Source organism: Heterodontus francisci, chromosome 4 (assembly GCF_036365525.1).
Source record: "Heterodontus francisci isolate sHetFra1 chromosome 4, sHetFra1.hap1, whole genome shotgun sequence".
NCBI lineage: Eukaryota > Metazoa > Chordata > Chondrichthyes > Heterodontiformes > Heterodontidae > Heterodontus > Heterodontus francisci.
This window is the reverse complement of record NC_090374.1, coordinates 159,006,584-159,021,879: the sequence shown is the minus strand read 5'-3', so window position 1 is coordinate 159,021,879 and position 15,296 is coordinate 159,006,584. Positions and strand designations below refer to the sequence as shown.

The 15,296-nt window shown below is 44.3% G+C and overlaps 1 protein-coding gene across 1 annotated transcript in view; it reads right to left on the bottom strand.

Moving 5' to 3' along the window:
- Nucleotides 1–15,296, bottom strand: part of LOC137369367 (centromere protein C-like) — a 97,981-nt gene that overhangs the window by 43,113 nt on the left and 39,572 nt on the right. The window contains exon 4 of the mRNA XM_068030469.1: nucleotides 14,418–15,166. Within this exon, the coding sequence (XP_067886570.1) occupies nucleotides 14,418–15,166 (749 nt within the window). The remainder of the gene's footprint in view (nucleotides 1–14,417; nucleotides 15,167–15,296) is intronic.

The following is a 15,296-nucleotide window of genomic DNA, read 5'->3' as shown; positions in this document are numbered from 1 at the left end:
CTCCAAACTGGAAATATAGTGATATAAAAACAAGAAATGCTGGAACCACTCAGCAGGTCTGGCAGCATCTGTGGAAAGAGAAGCAGAGTTAACGTTTCGGGTCAGTGACCCTTCATTGGAACTGACCCGAAACGTTAACTCTGCTTCTCTTTCCACAGATGCTGCCAGACCTGCCGAGTGGTTCCAGCATTTCTTGTTTTTATTTCAGATTTCCAGCATCCGCAGTATTTTGCTTTTATTATGGAAATATAGTGAACTGAGGAGGAGGATATTTATAGACTTCAAGAGGGTATAGACAGGCTGGTGAAATGGGGGGGCTCATGACAGATGAAATATGATGCAGAGTGTGAAGTGATACACTTTGGTGGGAAGAACAAGGAAAGGCAATATAAAATAAAGGATACAATACTAAAGGGGGTGCAAGAGCACAGGAGTATTTGTGCACAAATCGTTGAAGGTGGCAGGGCAGGTTGAGAAAGCAGTTAATATGGCATAGGGGAACTTGGGCTTTATAAACAGAAGCATATAGCACAAAAGCAAGGATGTTATGGTGAACTTTTATAAAATACTGGTTTGGTCCCAACTGGAGTATTGTGTCCAATTCTGGGCACCACACTCGAGGAAGGATATGAAGGCAGAAAAGATGAGAATGGTTCTGGGGATGCGAGGCATAAGCTACATGGATAGATTGGCGAAGCTGGTTCTTTTCTCCTTAGAGAAGAGAAGGTTGAGAGGAGATTTGATAGAGGTGTTCAAAATCATGAAGGATCTGGACAGAGCAGATAGGGGGAAAACTGTTCCCACTGGCAGAAGGATCGAGAACCAGAGGATCCCAATTTAAGGTGATTGGCAAAGGAACCAGAGGCTACATGAGGAAAAACTTTTTTTTTAATGCAGCGAGCGGTTAGGATCTAGAATGCACTGTCTGAGAATGTGGCAGAGGGCGATTCAACCATGGCTTTCAAAAGGGAATTGGATAATTATCTGAAGAGAAAAAATTTGCAGGGCTATGGGAAAATGGCAGGGGAGTGGAACTAGCTGCAACCTAAGTTGTTCTCAGAGAGCTGGCACGTATAGGACAGGCCGAATGCCTCCTCTTGTGCTGTAACCATTCTATGGTTAGAGAAAAGACAGACAGAAGTATAGGGAAGGAGGTATATTTGTTTAAAGCAGAGATTCCCAAACTGGATGGAGGGTAATTGTGTTATTGGGGGCATGAGAAGAATGGGCTGGATCACAGCATCAATCAGAAGAACATACTGCCAGAAGAGCTAGAGCAGGTGGAAATTGATGCTTTGCTCTTAAATGTAGAGGAAAATGCAAAGGAAAGAACAAATGTATCATGAGTGAATGCGTTAATAATGTGCAGAGTACAGGAAAAGTGTGATTATGTTGTCATGGCCCTAAAGACACCAACTGTGAAAGTCACCATCATTTGCAATGCTTGATGGATGTTCAGAGCCCACACCCTACACCGCTGGAAGTAACAATTCTGGAGATCAAAGGTCAAGGAATAAGCTCACTAGTCATAAAAAAAAATCACCCAGAGGCAGATCCTGAGATCAAACTATGCAGTCAATGTGTTATTCATTACCTCTCGTATAAACCAAAGGACACAAAAGTTTACTTTGCCCCATAAGCAGTACAGCTACAGTCCAATTAATATTGTAAGCTTGATAAATGCGCCTTATACCAGAAGTTGCAGTGTTGAATGTCCTTCGTGAATGATTGTCAAAGAGCATGGCTGCTTCCTTTTTATGTCGTCAGTCCAGAACGTGATGATTTCAGCTGTAATAAGACTGAACTTGGATTGCCATGGCAAGAAATTGTGTTGCTAAATTGCTAAGAGAATAGCCACCTTTTATGAAAAAAAATGACACTAGCCAACAAAGAGAGAAAACAAAATGCTACCATCCAAATATTTCCACACCACTTCAAGATGATTCAACATCTGAATTAGAAACTATGGGTCTTCAGTTGTGTACATGTTGAAGCACAATCTACTAGACCACCCAGAGAGATCAAACAACAAAGAGGCCTTCTGCCACATTCAATAATCAGATGGAATTTATATCTGAAATCTCAGAATCACAGAATTGTTACAGAACAGGAGGCCTGTCTGCGCCGGCACCCCACAAGCGCAATTTTACCTCGTGCCACTCCCCAGCCTTCTCCCATATTGCTGCATATTCTTCCTCTTCATATAACAATCCAATTCCCTCTTGAATGCCTCGATTGAACCTGCCTCCACCACACTTGCAGGCAGTGCATTCCAGATCCCAATTTGCTGTATGAAAAAGTTTATCCTCATGTCATTATTGCTTCTTTTGCCTATTACCTTAAATCTGTGCCCTCTAGTTCTCGATCCCTCCATTAATGGGAACAGTTTTTCACTGTCTACCTGGTCCAGACCCCTCATGGTTTTGAATATCGCTATCAAATCTCCCCTCAACCTTCTCTTCTCCAAAGAAAACAGTCCCAACTTCTTCAATCTATCCACATAACTGAAGTTCTTCATCCCTGGAACCATTCTCATAAACCTTTTCTGCACTCTCCAGTGCCTTCACATCTTTTCTAAAGTGTGGCGCTCAGAACTTAAAATAATACTCCAGTTGAGGCCAAACCGGTGTTCTCTGCAAGTTTAACATAACTTACTTTCTTTTGAAATCTGTCCCCCTATTAATGAAGTTTAGGAAACTGTATGATCTATTAACCACTCTGTTAACCTGTCCTGCCACCTTCAATGATTTATGCACATATACATCCAAGTCCCTCTGCCCCTTTAGAATTGCACTCTATTTGATATCGTCACCTCATTTTTCCCACCAAAAGGAATCACATCACACTTCTCTGCATTAAATTTCATCTGCCACTTGTCCGCCCATTCCACCAACCTGTTGATGTCCTCTTGAAGTTCTACACTGACATATTCACAGTTCATAATATTTCCAAGTTTTGTATGATCTGCAAATTTTGAAATTGTGAAATTGTGCCCTGTACACCAAGGTCTGGGTCATTATATATCAAGAACAACAAGGGAACACCGACCCTTGGGGAACTCCACTACAAACGTTTCTCCAGTTCGAAAAACATCCATTAGCACTACTGTTTCCTGTCAATCATCCAATTTCATATCCATGTTGCTACTGTCCCTTTTATTCAATGAGCTATAATGTGTCGCAAGACTGTTGTGTGACACTTTATCAAATGCTTTTGAAAGTCCACATCAACAGCATTGCTCTGATCAACCTTCTCTGTTACCTCATCAAAAAAACTCCAGCAACCAAATCCCTGCTGGCTTTCCCTAATTAACCCGCATTTGCCCAAGTGGTTGTTAGTTTTGTCACGAATTATCATTTCTAGAAGCTCCCACACCACCAAGGTTAAACTGAGTGGCCTCTAGTTGCTGGGATTATCTTTACACCCTTTTTGAAACTCCAATCCTTCGGCACCACCCCTGAATTTAGGGAATCATAGAAATCATAGAAAGTTTACAGCCCATCGTGTCTGCGCCATCCAAAAAATGAGCCACCAAGCCTAATCCCACCTTCCAGCATTTGGTTCATAGCCCTGCAGGTTACAGCACTTGAGGTGCATATACAGACACCTTTTAAATGAGTTGAGGGTTTCTGCCTCTACTACCCTTTCAGGCAGTGAGGTCCAGACCCCCACCACCCTCTGGGTGAAAAAATGCTTCCTCATCTACCTATCACTTTAAATCTATGCTCCTTAGTCACTGGCCTCTCTGCTAAGGTAAATAGGCTCTCCACTCTATCCAGGCCCCTCACAATTTTGTACATCTCAATCAAATCTCCCCTTAGTCTTCACTGTTCCAGGAACAACAACCCCAGCCTCATAGTTGCAATTTTCCAGTCCCAGCAACACCTCATAAATCTCCTGTGCACCTTCTCTAGTGCAATTACATCCTTTCTGTATGACTGGAAAATTATGGCCAGTGCCTCTGCAATTTCCACTCTCACTTCCCTCAGTATCCTTGGATGCACCTCATCCCGTTCTCGTGCCTTATCAACTTGAAGTACAGCTAGCCTAATCAATACCTTCTCCTCCTCAATTTCAAACCCTTCAAATGTCTGAATTACCTCCTCTTTCACAATGACCTGCACAGCATCATCTTCTTTGGTAAAGACAGATGCAAAGTATTCATTTAATAGCTCAGCCATGCCCCCTGCCTCTATGTGTAAATCCCCTTTTGATCCCTAATCGACCGCACTCCTGCTTTCACCACCCTTTTACTATTAATATGCCCATAGATGACTTTTAGATTCCCTTTTATATTAGCTGCCAGTCTCTTTTCATACCCTCCCTTTGCTTCTCTTATTTGATTTTTCACGTCCCCTCTGAAGCTTCTATATTCTGCCTGGTTCTCGGTTATATTATTCATCTGAAAGTTCTGAGGACAGTTAATACCTCTGTTCATTATGCATAAATAGCACATCAAGGGCAATGGGAATGGTCAAGAGAAAATGATCAGATATTTAAGTTGGAGGACTGCCATTTACATTTGAGGTTAGAGACACACTAACCACCTGCCCTGGCAAACCGAATCCCACCTAGTGTCATAGAGTTTTACAGCACGAAACAAGCCCTTCGACCCAATGTGTCTGCGCCGACCATCAAGCACTCGTCCTAACTAATCCCATTTCCCCGCACTCGGCCTGCAGCCTTGTATATGTTATGGCATTTCAAGGGCTCGTCTAAATACTTCTTGAATGTCGTGAGTGTTCCTGCTTCTACCATCCCTTCGGGCAGTGTGTTCAAGATTCCAACCACCCTCTGGGTGAAAAAATTCTTCCTCAACTCCCTTCTAAACCTCCTGCTCCTTACCTTAAATCCATGCCCCCTAGTTATTGAACTCTCCACTGAGGGAAAAAGTTTCTTCCTATCTATCCTATCAATGCCCCTCATAATTTTGTATACCTCAATGCGGTTCCCCCTCAGTCTTCTCCGCTCCAAGGAAAACAACCCCAGACTATCCAGTCTGTCTTCATAACTGAAATGCTCCAGCCCAGGCAACATTCTGGTGAATCTCCTCTGCACCCTCTCCATTACAATCACATCCTTCCTATAGTGTGGTGACCAAAACTGTGCACAATATTCCAGCTGTGGCCTAACCAGCGTTTTATACAGCTCCATCATAACCTCCCTGCTCTTATATTCTATGCCTCGGCTAATAAAGGCAAGTATCCCGTATGCCTTCCTAACCACCTTATCAACCTGTGCTGCTGCCTTCAGTGATCTATGGACAAGCACCCCAAGGTCCCTATGATCCTCTGTACTCCCTAGGGTCCTACCATCCATTGTATATTCCATTGCCATGTTAGACCTCCCAAAGTGCATCACCTCACACTTCTCAGGATTAAATTCCATTTGCCACTGCTCCATCCATCTTACCAGCCCATCTATATCGTCCTGTTGTCTAAGGCTTTCCTCCTCACTATTTACGACACCACCAATTATCGTGTCATCTGCGAACTTACTGATCATACCTCCTATATTCACGTCTAAATTATTAATGTGCACTACAAACAGTAAGGGTCCCAGCACCGATCCCTGCGGTACCCCACTGGTCACATGCCTCCATTCACAAAAACAACCCTCACCTGTAATCAATGAGCCTTCTTGTATTCTTTAGAACTCAGGTTTATATCAGCCTTTTCTCAATTCAAAAGAGGGCTACAATTTTCTCTCTTGATGTGCATATTATGCCATTTTGATAGCATCCTCAAGGAAGGAAATCAAAGCAGCTGGACACAATCCACCCAAATGGATGACTCATCATGCATTCCTCTGTTTCTTACCCAAAAGGGACCTGCATTCTGTCTTTCCCAGAGATCATCTGACTAAATCTTGGAGCTATGCCAAAGATAAAGTTTCCACCCTTTCTTCTGAAAAATGTCATGTGATCACTGTAGTAAAATACATACATAAAAGTTTTATATAACAGATTAAATTCAGCTCCAAGCAGGCTGAAACAAAAGGACTGTTAAAATAGACCTTATTAGAGACAACACAGAAAGCAATAGAGCACCATAACAATTTGCAGAGCCTGTTTCCAGGTTGGCTGAAGATTTATTTAACTGAAACAAATGGAGTGTCAATCAATCCTGGTGTTGTACTTGTAGAAGCCTATTATTGACAAGCAACTTCCCCCAGGGGTGTGGTTCAAAATTAAAAAGGACTGTTACTAAAAACCCAGCGATGGAAAGGAGCGCTCTTCCTCACTGCTCCACTCCTCACCACTTTCTACTCGGATGCAAGTTTACAGATTGCTTCTGGAATGGCTGACCTGACAAGAGAAAACCCATGTGCTATACCACAAACTGTGCCCATCAATCTACTTAGATGGCCTTGACAAGCCCAGCCAGGATAAGTATAAACTTTCATTAAAATGATTAATCCAAGATAGAATTTTGTTTTCCAAAAGTGTATATATTTTTGGGAATCAAAGTGTTTTTCTTGTGTTGTATTGCCTAGAAATGAAGAGGTTAAGATCACAAGCTTTTTTTTTAATTTGTTCATGGGATGTGGGCTTCGCTGGCTCGGCCAGCATTTATTGCCCATTCCCAATTGCCCTGGAGAAGGTGGTGGTTAGCTGCCTTCCTGAACTACTGCAGTCCATGTGGGATAGATACACCCACAGTGCTGTTAGGAAGGGAGTTCCAGGATTTTGACCCAGCGACAGTGAAGGAATGACGATATAGTTCCAAGTCAGGATGGTGTGTGACTTGGAGGGAAACTTGACAATAGTGGTGTTCCCATGCAACTGCTGCCCTTGTCTTTCTCGGTGGTAGAGCTCCTGGGTTTGGAAGGTACTGTCCAAGGATCCTTGGTGCGTTGCTGCAATGCATCTTGTATTCACTGCAGAATTCCCAGCCTCTGACTTGCTCTTATAGCCACAGTATTTATGTGGCTGCTTCAGTTAAGTTTCTGGTCAACGGTAACCCCCAGGATGTTGATAGTGGGGGATTCAGCAGTGGTAATGCCATTGGATGTCATGGGGAGATGGTTCGATTCTCTCTTATTGTTGATCACATTGCCTGGCACTTGTACGGTGTGTATGTTACTTGCCACATGTCAACCCCAGCCTGAATGTTGTCCAGGTCTTGCTGCATACGTACACTGACTGCTTCAGTATCTGAGGAGTTGCGAATGTTACTAAACATTGACGATCAGCAGCAAACATCTCTATTTCTGGGCTTATGATGGAGGGAAGGTCATTGATGAAGCAACTGAAGATGACTGGGCCTAGGACACTCCCCTGATGAACTCCTGTAGTGATGTCCTGGAACAGAGATGATTGACCAACAACCACAACCATCTTCTTTTGACATGACTCCAGGTTGTCCCTGATTCCCGTTGGGCAATCACTCTAACTTCACCTCTAGAGTTCAGCTTTGGACAAGACTGTAATGAGGTCCGGAGCCAATTGGCCCTGGCGGAACCCAAACTGAGCATCAGTGAGCAGGTTGTTGCTGTTTTAGTGGCACTTGACAGCACTGTCAACGACCCCTCCTGTCATATTGCTGATAAGAGCGTAGACTGATGGGGCTGTAATTTGCTGGTTTGGGTTTGTCCTGCTTTTTGTGGACAGGACATACTTGAGCAATTTTCCTCATTGTCAGGTAGGTGCCAGTGTTGTAGCTGTACTGGAACAGCTTGGTTAGGGGCGCAGCTAGTTCTGCAGTACAAGTCTTCAGTACTACAGCTGAGATGTTGTCAGGACCCACAGCCTTTGCAGTATCCAGTGTCTTCAGCCATTTCCTGATATCACGTGAAGTGAATCGAATTGGCTGAAGACTGGCATCTGTGATGCTGGGGACCTCAGGAGGAGGCCGAGATGGATCATCCACTCGGCACTTCTGGCTGCAGATGGTCGCAAATGCTTCAGCATTTTCTTTTGCACTGATGTGCTGGGCTCCTCCATCATTGAGGATGGGGATATTTGTGGAGCCTCCTCCTCCGTTTAGTTGTTGAATTGTCCACCACCAATCATGACTGAATATGGCAGAACTGCAGAGCTCTGATCTGCTGCATTGGTTGTGAGATCACTTAGCTCTGTCCAATGCCTGCTGCTTCTGCTGTTTAGCATGCATGTGGTCCTGTGCTGTAGCATCACCAGGTTGGCACCTCATTTTTAGGTATACCTGATGCTGCTCTTGGCATGTTTTCCTGTACTGTATAAAAGGCTGTTTAACAAAATTCAGGCTCATTGAATAGGAGGGTCAGTGTCCAATTGGATAAAAAATTGGCTCAAGGACAGAAAATATGGTTGTTTTTTCAGACTGGAGGATAGTAGACAGTGGTGCTCCCCAAGGGTCAGTGCTAGGCTTTTTTCTGACTCAGTAGTGTGTATAAGCTGGGGGTGTTGGCCGCTTCAAGGACTTCTGTGTTGGAGATATAGTCCTGCCACCTGATGCCAAGTATTCTCCGAAGGCAGCGAAGATGGAATGAATTGAGACGTCGCTCTTGGCTGGCATACGTTGTCCAGGCCTCGCTGCCGTAGAGCAAGGTACTGAGGACACAGGCCTGATACACTCGGACTTTTGTGTTCCGTGTCAGTGCGCCATTTTCCCACACTCTCTTGGCCAGTCTGGACATAGCAGTGGAAGCCTTACCCATGCGCTTGTTGATTTCTGCATCTAGAGACAGGTTACTGGTGATAGTTGAGCCTAGGTAGGTGAACTCTTGAACCACTTCCAGAGCGTGGTCGCCAATATTGATGGATGGAGCATTTCTGACATCCTGCCCCATGATGTTCGTTTTCTTGAGGCTGATGGTTAGGCCAAATTCATTGCAGGCAGACGCAAACCTGTCGATGAGACTCTGCAGGCATTCTTCAGTGTGAGATGTTAAAGCAGCTGACGATGCTGCTTTAACATCTCACACTGAAGAATGCCTGCAGAGTCTCATCGACAGGTTTGCGTCTGCCTGCAATGAATTTGGCCTAACCATCAGCCTCAAGAAAACGAACATCATGGGGCAGGATGTCAGAAATGCTCCATCCATCAATATTGGCGACCACGCTCTGGAAGTGGTTCAAGAGTTCACCTACCTAGGCTCAACTATCACCAGTAACCTGTCTCTAGATGCAGAAATCAACAAGCGCATGGGTAAGGCTTCCACTGCTATGTCCAGACTGGCCAAGAGAGTGTGGGAAAATGGCGCACTGACACGGAACACAAAAGTCCGAGTGTATCAGGCCTGTGTCCTCAGTACCTTGCTCTACGGCAGCGAGGCCTGGACAACGTATGCCAGCCAAGAGCGACGTCTCAATTCATTCCATCTTCGCTGCCTTCGGAGAATACTTGGCATCAGGTGGCAGGACTATATCTCCAACACAGAAGTCCTTGAAGCGGCCAACACCCCCAGCTTATACACACTACTGAGTCAGCGGCGCTTGAGATGGCTTGGCCATGTGAGCCGCATGGAAGATGGCAGGATCCCCAAAGACACATTGTACAGCGAGCTCGCCACTGGTATCAGACCCACCGGCCGTCCATGTCTCCGTTATAAAGACGTCTGCAAACGCGACATGAAATCGTGTGACATTGATCACAAGTCGTGGGAGTCAGTTGCCAGCATTCGCCAGAGCTGGCGGGCAGCCATAAAGACAGGGCTAAATTGTGGCGAGTCGAAGAGACTTAGTAGTTGGCAGAAAAAAAGACAGAGGCGCAAGGGGAGAGCCTACTGTGCAACAGCCCCAACAAACAAATTTCTCTGCAGCACCTGTGGAAGAGCCTGTCACTCCAGAATTGGCCTTTATAGCCACTCCAGGCGCTGCTTCACAAACCACTGACCACCTCCAGGCGCGTATCCATTGTCTCTCGAGATAAGGAGGCCCAAAAGGAATAAATAACTCTTGGAATACAGAGTAGAATTTCAAAATTTTCTGATGATAACAAACTTGGAGGAGTGGCAAACAATGAGGATGATACGAATTGCTTGCCACAGGATATAGATAGGCTAGAAGAATGGGCAGACAACTGGCAGATGGAATTTAATACAGACAAGTGTGAGATGATACATTGTGGCAGAAGGGATAGGATGAGGCAACAGAGACTTAAATGGTACAGTTCTAAAGACTTTGCAGGAACAGAGGGACCTGGGAGTGCATGTGCTTCGATCTTGGAAGGTGACAGGATATATTAAGAGAATGGTTAGCAAACGATATGGGATCTTGGGCTTCATAGATAGAGGCATTGAGCACAAAAGCAGGGAGGTGATACTGAACTTTTATAAAGCTCCAATTAGGCTCCAGAGTATTGCATTCTGTTCTGGCCACCACACTTTAGGAAGTATGTGAGGGTCCTTGAGAGTGCAGAGGAGGTTTACCAAATGGTTCCAGGGATGGGGAATTTTAGTTACAAGGTTAGGTTGGAAAAGCTGGGGTTGTTCGCCCAGGAGCAAAGGAGATTGAGGGGAGATTTGATAGAGGTGTACAAGGTTATGACATGCTTAGGATAAGTTAGACAAGGTAAAACTATTCCCATTAACTCATGGTACAAGGACTAGGGGGCATTGATTGACATTGGTTGAAGGTTTTGGGCAAGAGATAAAAAGGGAATGTGAGGAAGAACGTTTTTTTTTTTACACAGCAAGTGGTAATGACCTCGAACTTGCTGCTCACGAGGGTGGTGAAAGCGGAAACAATCAATGAGTTCAAAAGGAAATTGGATGGGCACTTGAAGGAAATAAACCTACAGGGCTACAGGGATCGAGTGGGGAAGTGGGATTGATTGGATTGCTCCATGGAGAGCTGGCATGGACTCGATGGTCTAAATGGCTCCTTTTATGCTGTAAGTGACTATGCTCTATGACATCCAGTTGCGAATGGTGGTGGGCAATTAAACAGCTAAAAGGAGGAGGCTTCATGAACATTCCCATCCTTTTTGATGGCACAGCCCAACGCGTGAGTACAAAAGACAAGGCTGAAGCATTTGCAACCATCTTCAGTTGGAAGTGCCAAAGTGCATGATCATCGCAGCATTTTCCTAGAGTTCCCACCACCACAGAAGCCAGGCTTCAGCCAATTCTAATCACTCCACATGATAACAGCAATCAGCTAAGCGCACTGGATACAGCAAAGGTTGTGAGCCCCGACAATATCCCAGCTGTAGTGCTGAAGATTTACGGTCCAGAACTAGCAGCACCTCTGGCCAAGCTGTTCCAGTACAGACCCAACACTGGCATCTACCTTACAAAGTGGTAAACTGCCCAGGAATGTCCTGCCCACAAAAAGTAGGACAAATCCAATCAGGCCCATAACTGGCCCATCAGTCTACTCAATCATCAGCGAAATAATGGAAAGGGTTATCAACAGTGTTATCAAGCAGCACTTACTCAGCAATAACCTGCTCAGAAATGCTCTATTTGGGTTCCTTCAGGACCACATTACTTCATTACAGCCTTGGTCCAAGCATGGATAAAAAAAGCCAAATTCCTGAGGTGAGATGAGAATGATTCCCCTTGACATCAAGGCAGCATTTGACCGAGTGTGGCATCGAGAAGCCCTAATAAAACTGAAGTCAATGGGAGTCAGGAAGAGTATCCAACAGTTGGAGTCATGCCTTGCACAAAGGATGAAGGCTGTGGATGTTGGAGGCCAATCATCTCAGCCCCACGACATTGCTTCAGGAGTTCCTCACATCAGTGTCCTCGGCCCAACCATCTTCAGCTGCTTCATCAATGACGTTCCCGCCATCATAAATTTACAAGTGGGGAGGGCCAATGATGATTGCAGTGTTCAGTTGCATCTGCAACTCCTCAGATAATAAAGCAGTCCTTGCCCACATGCAACAAGGCCAATACAAAATTCAGATGTCAACGGGTATGTGGCAAGTAACATTTACGCCACACAAGTGCCAGACAATGACCATCTCCAAGTCTAACCACCTCCCCTTGAGATCCAATGGCATGATCACTGTCAAACACTCCACCTTCAACATCCTGGAGGTTACCACTGACCAGAAACTGAACTGAACCAGCCACATAAATGCTGTGGCTATAAGAGCAGGTCACAGGCTGGGTATTCTGCAACAAGTGACTCACCTGGCTCCCCAAAGCCTTGCCACAATCTATAAGGCACAAGTCAGGTGTGTGATGGAATACTCTCCACTTGCTTGGATGAGTGCAGCTCCAACAACACTCAAGAATCTTAACACCATTCAGGACAAAGCAACTCACTTGATTGCCACCCCATTCACCACATAAAATATTCATCTCTCCGCCACTGGCACACTGTGTCTGCAGTATGTACCATGTACAAGATGTACTGTAGCAACTCTAAAGCTTCTTTGCGAGCCTCTCCCAAATCCCCGACTTCTACCACATAAAAAGACATGGGCTGCAGGCGCATGGGAACACCAACACGTCCATGTTCCCCTCCATGTCATACACTACTCTAACTTGGAAATATATCGGCAGTCCATCATCAATGGGTCAAAATCCTGGAACTCCCTCCCTCACAAAACTTTGGGAGGACTTTCACAAGGAAAGGATTGCAGTGGTTCAAGAAGGTGGCTCACCACCCACCTTCTCAATGGAAATAAATTCTGACCTGGACAGCAACAGCCACATCCCGTGAATGAATAAAAAGGTGTTAAGACATTGAGAAAAGGCAGGGATGAGATTAAGCAAATAGAGCAGCCATGCTGAAACATGGCCAAAAAGGCTCCATTTGCCAATTAGCCTACCCCATTCACAACTTAATTGACTGGCTTGGTGTGCCAGATACCACAACAACTTGCACCTTTAACAAGAAAAACATCCCATGCTATTTAAAATAGGCGTGCAGAATACAGACAGTGGGGCAGGAAAGGCTTATACTTCATTTAAACATGTCCTGAATATACACGTGCTTCCCTAAAACACACACATTTGTGATCCTTTCTCCAATTAAACGGTTTAGTGATATTAGTTACATACATTTATATTTTTCACAAAGTAATTGTGCATAGCTCGCAAGAAAGTACATCCAGTGCAAGCACAGTACACATGATGAAACACAATCTGACTAGAATCTGAAATATATGAAACATGACTGCCCTCTTCCTCACATGGCACTCATTGAAAATTCAAGTTGTTCACTAATCATTTTGAATTCAGAATAGCCACTAAACAGTGACCTACTGGCAATTAATATGTGGAACAGTAACTCTACTGATGTTGCCTCGGGTGATTGATGAAATTTCAGCAGCAAATTCGGTATTTTAAATTTTAAATATATAAATAAATAGGGAATAAAAACAAAGTGCTGGAAATACTCAGCAGGTCTGGCAGCATCTGTGGAGAGAGAAAGAGTTAACATTAAAGGTCTGTGACCTTTCATCAAAACTGGCAAAGGTTAGAAACGTAATAGGTTTTAAGCAGGGGCAGGGGTGGGGGAAAAGAGAGCAGAAGGGAAAGTGTGTGATGGGGCAGAGGGCAGGAGAGATTAAATGACAAAGATGTCATGGGACAAAGGCAAAGGGAGCGCTAATGGTTGTGATGAAAGACAAGTCCAGAGACAGTGTTAATGGCAGAATAATCGACAGCTCAAAAGCACAAACATGAAAAACCAAGTTTAGGCAGGTACATGGTTAAAAAATTAAAATAAAATCGTAAAAAAGGCAAGTCATGCTCTAAAATTATTGAACTCAATGTCGAGTCCCAAAGGCTGAACACTGCAGCAGGCCAATGACAGGAGTGTGGGCATGACAGCAGACTGGTGAATTGAAATGGCAAGCAACCGGAAGTTCAGGGTCATGCTTGTGGACTGAGTGGAGGTGTTGCGCAAAGCGGTCACCCAATCTGTGTTTGGTCTCCCCAATATACAGGCGACTGCATTGTAAGCAGCGAATGCAGTACACTAAATTGAAAGAAGTACAAGTAAATCACTGCTTCACCTGGAAGGAGTGTTTGGGGGCTTGGATGGTGAAGAGAGAGGAGGTAAAGGGGCAGGTATTACACCTCTTGTAATTGCACGGGTAGGTGCCATGGGATGGGGACGAGGTGTTGAGGGTATTAGAGGAGTGGACCAGGGTGTCACGGAGAGAACAATCCCTTTGGAATGCTGACAGGGGAGGAGAGGGGAAGATATGTTTGGTGGTGGCATCACTCTGGAGGTGGCAGAAAATGATCCTTTGGATGTGGAGGCTGCTGGGACGAAAAGTGAGGACAGGGGGAGCCCTGCTGCAGTTCTGGGAGGGAGGGAGGGGGTGAAGGCAGAAGTGTTGAAAATGGGTTGGACACAGTTGAGGGCCTTGTCCACCATGGGGTGGGAGGAATCCTCGGTTGAGGAAAAAAGAAAACACATCAGAAGTGTTGTGGTAGGCTGCATAATTTTATAACAGATAAATAAATAGGGGATCCAAAATACTATTGGAAAGACAAATAGTCAAATGAAAGAAAAAAGTTACCCTTTGGATTCTGTTTCAGTCCTTTCTTTGTTCTCTTTTTCTTTTGAGTTTGTGGTTTTGCAAATAAAGTTAGCTTTGATTTTTTTCCATCATTATGCAGCCTGGGCAAATTTAATGAACTTCCAGATTTTGAGAGCTTCCCAGAAAAGGTTATATCCTGCTCCAGCAGCTGGGACTTGTCAGTTCTGTTTTCATTATCCTCAACACAGAAATCTTCTTGTAATTGCTCTTTTTCTTCAGCTCTGTCAGACTCACTTAAAGGTTTTTTTCCTGTTCTTTGTCTTTTTGGTTTTAACTTTATTTGCTTGGGAGATAACAAACGTTCAGAATGGGATAAAGATTCATTTTGTATTTCTTGTTCCTCTTGCTCAGTGCTGACAACAGTTTTATTATTTTTCAACGGACATGGAGATTTTCTCCCAGATCCTTTTGGTTGATTTTCATTTTTTGCCCGTTTATTTTTGTTCAGAGCTAACCGCTTTTCATCATTGTTCTTTTTTGATTGAATGGTGACTTTTCTTGTTGCTTCTGTCTTTTGTACACTTTCTTTCTTTTTTGTTTTCTTTTCATCCAAGACAGATTTCTTTTCCTGTTGAGTTGGATCCTGGTTTATGGCTTTCTTCGGTATTGTAATCCATGACTCGAAACAGAAGCTCTCCTCCTCCTCCAATTCAAACTCAAACTCACGGTTAGGTGCTGAAGTAATGTGAGTAACTGGTTTTGGTTGTGGTAATGCAGAATTGGCTGGCCTGTAAAGAAATTTTTTTTAAAGTTATCAATTTCTACTCGAGAATATTGTAAGTATCATGTCCAAGTAAATGTGCAATAGTGGCCAGTCATGTTAGGATTATGATAAAATGCTCTCCGACTATCCATTTT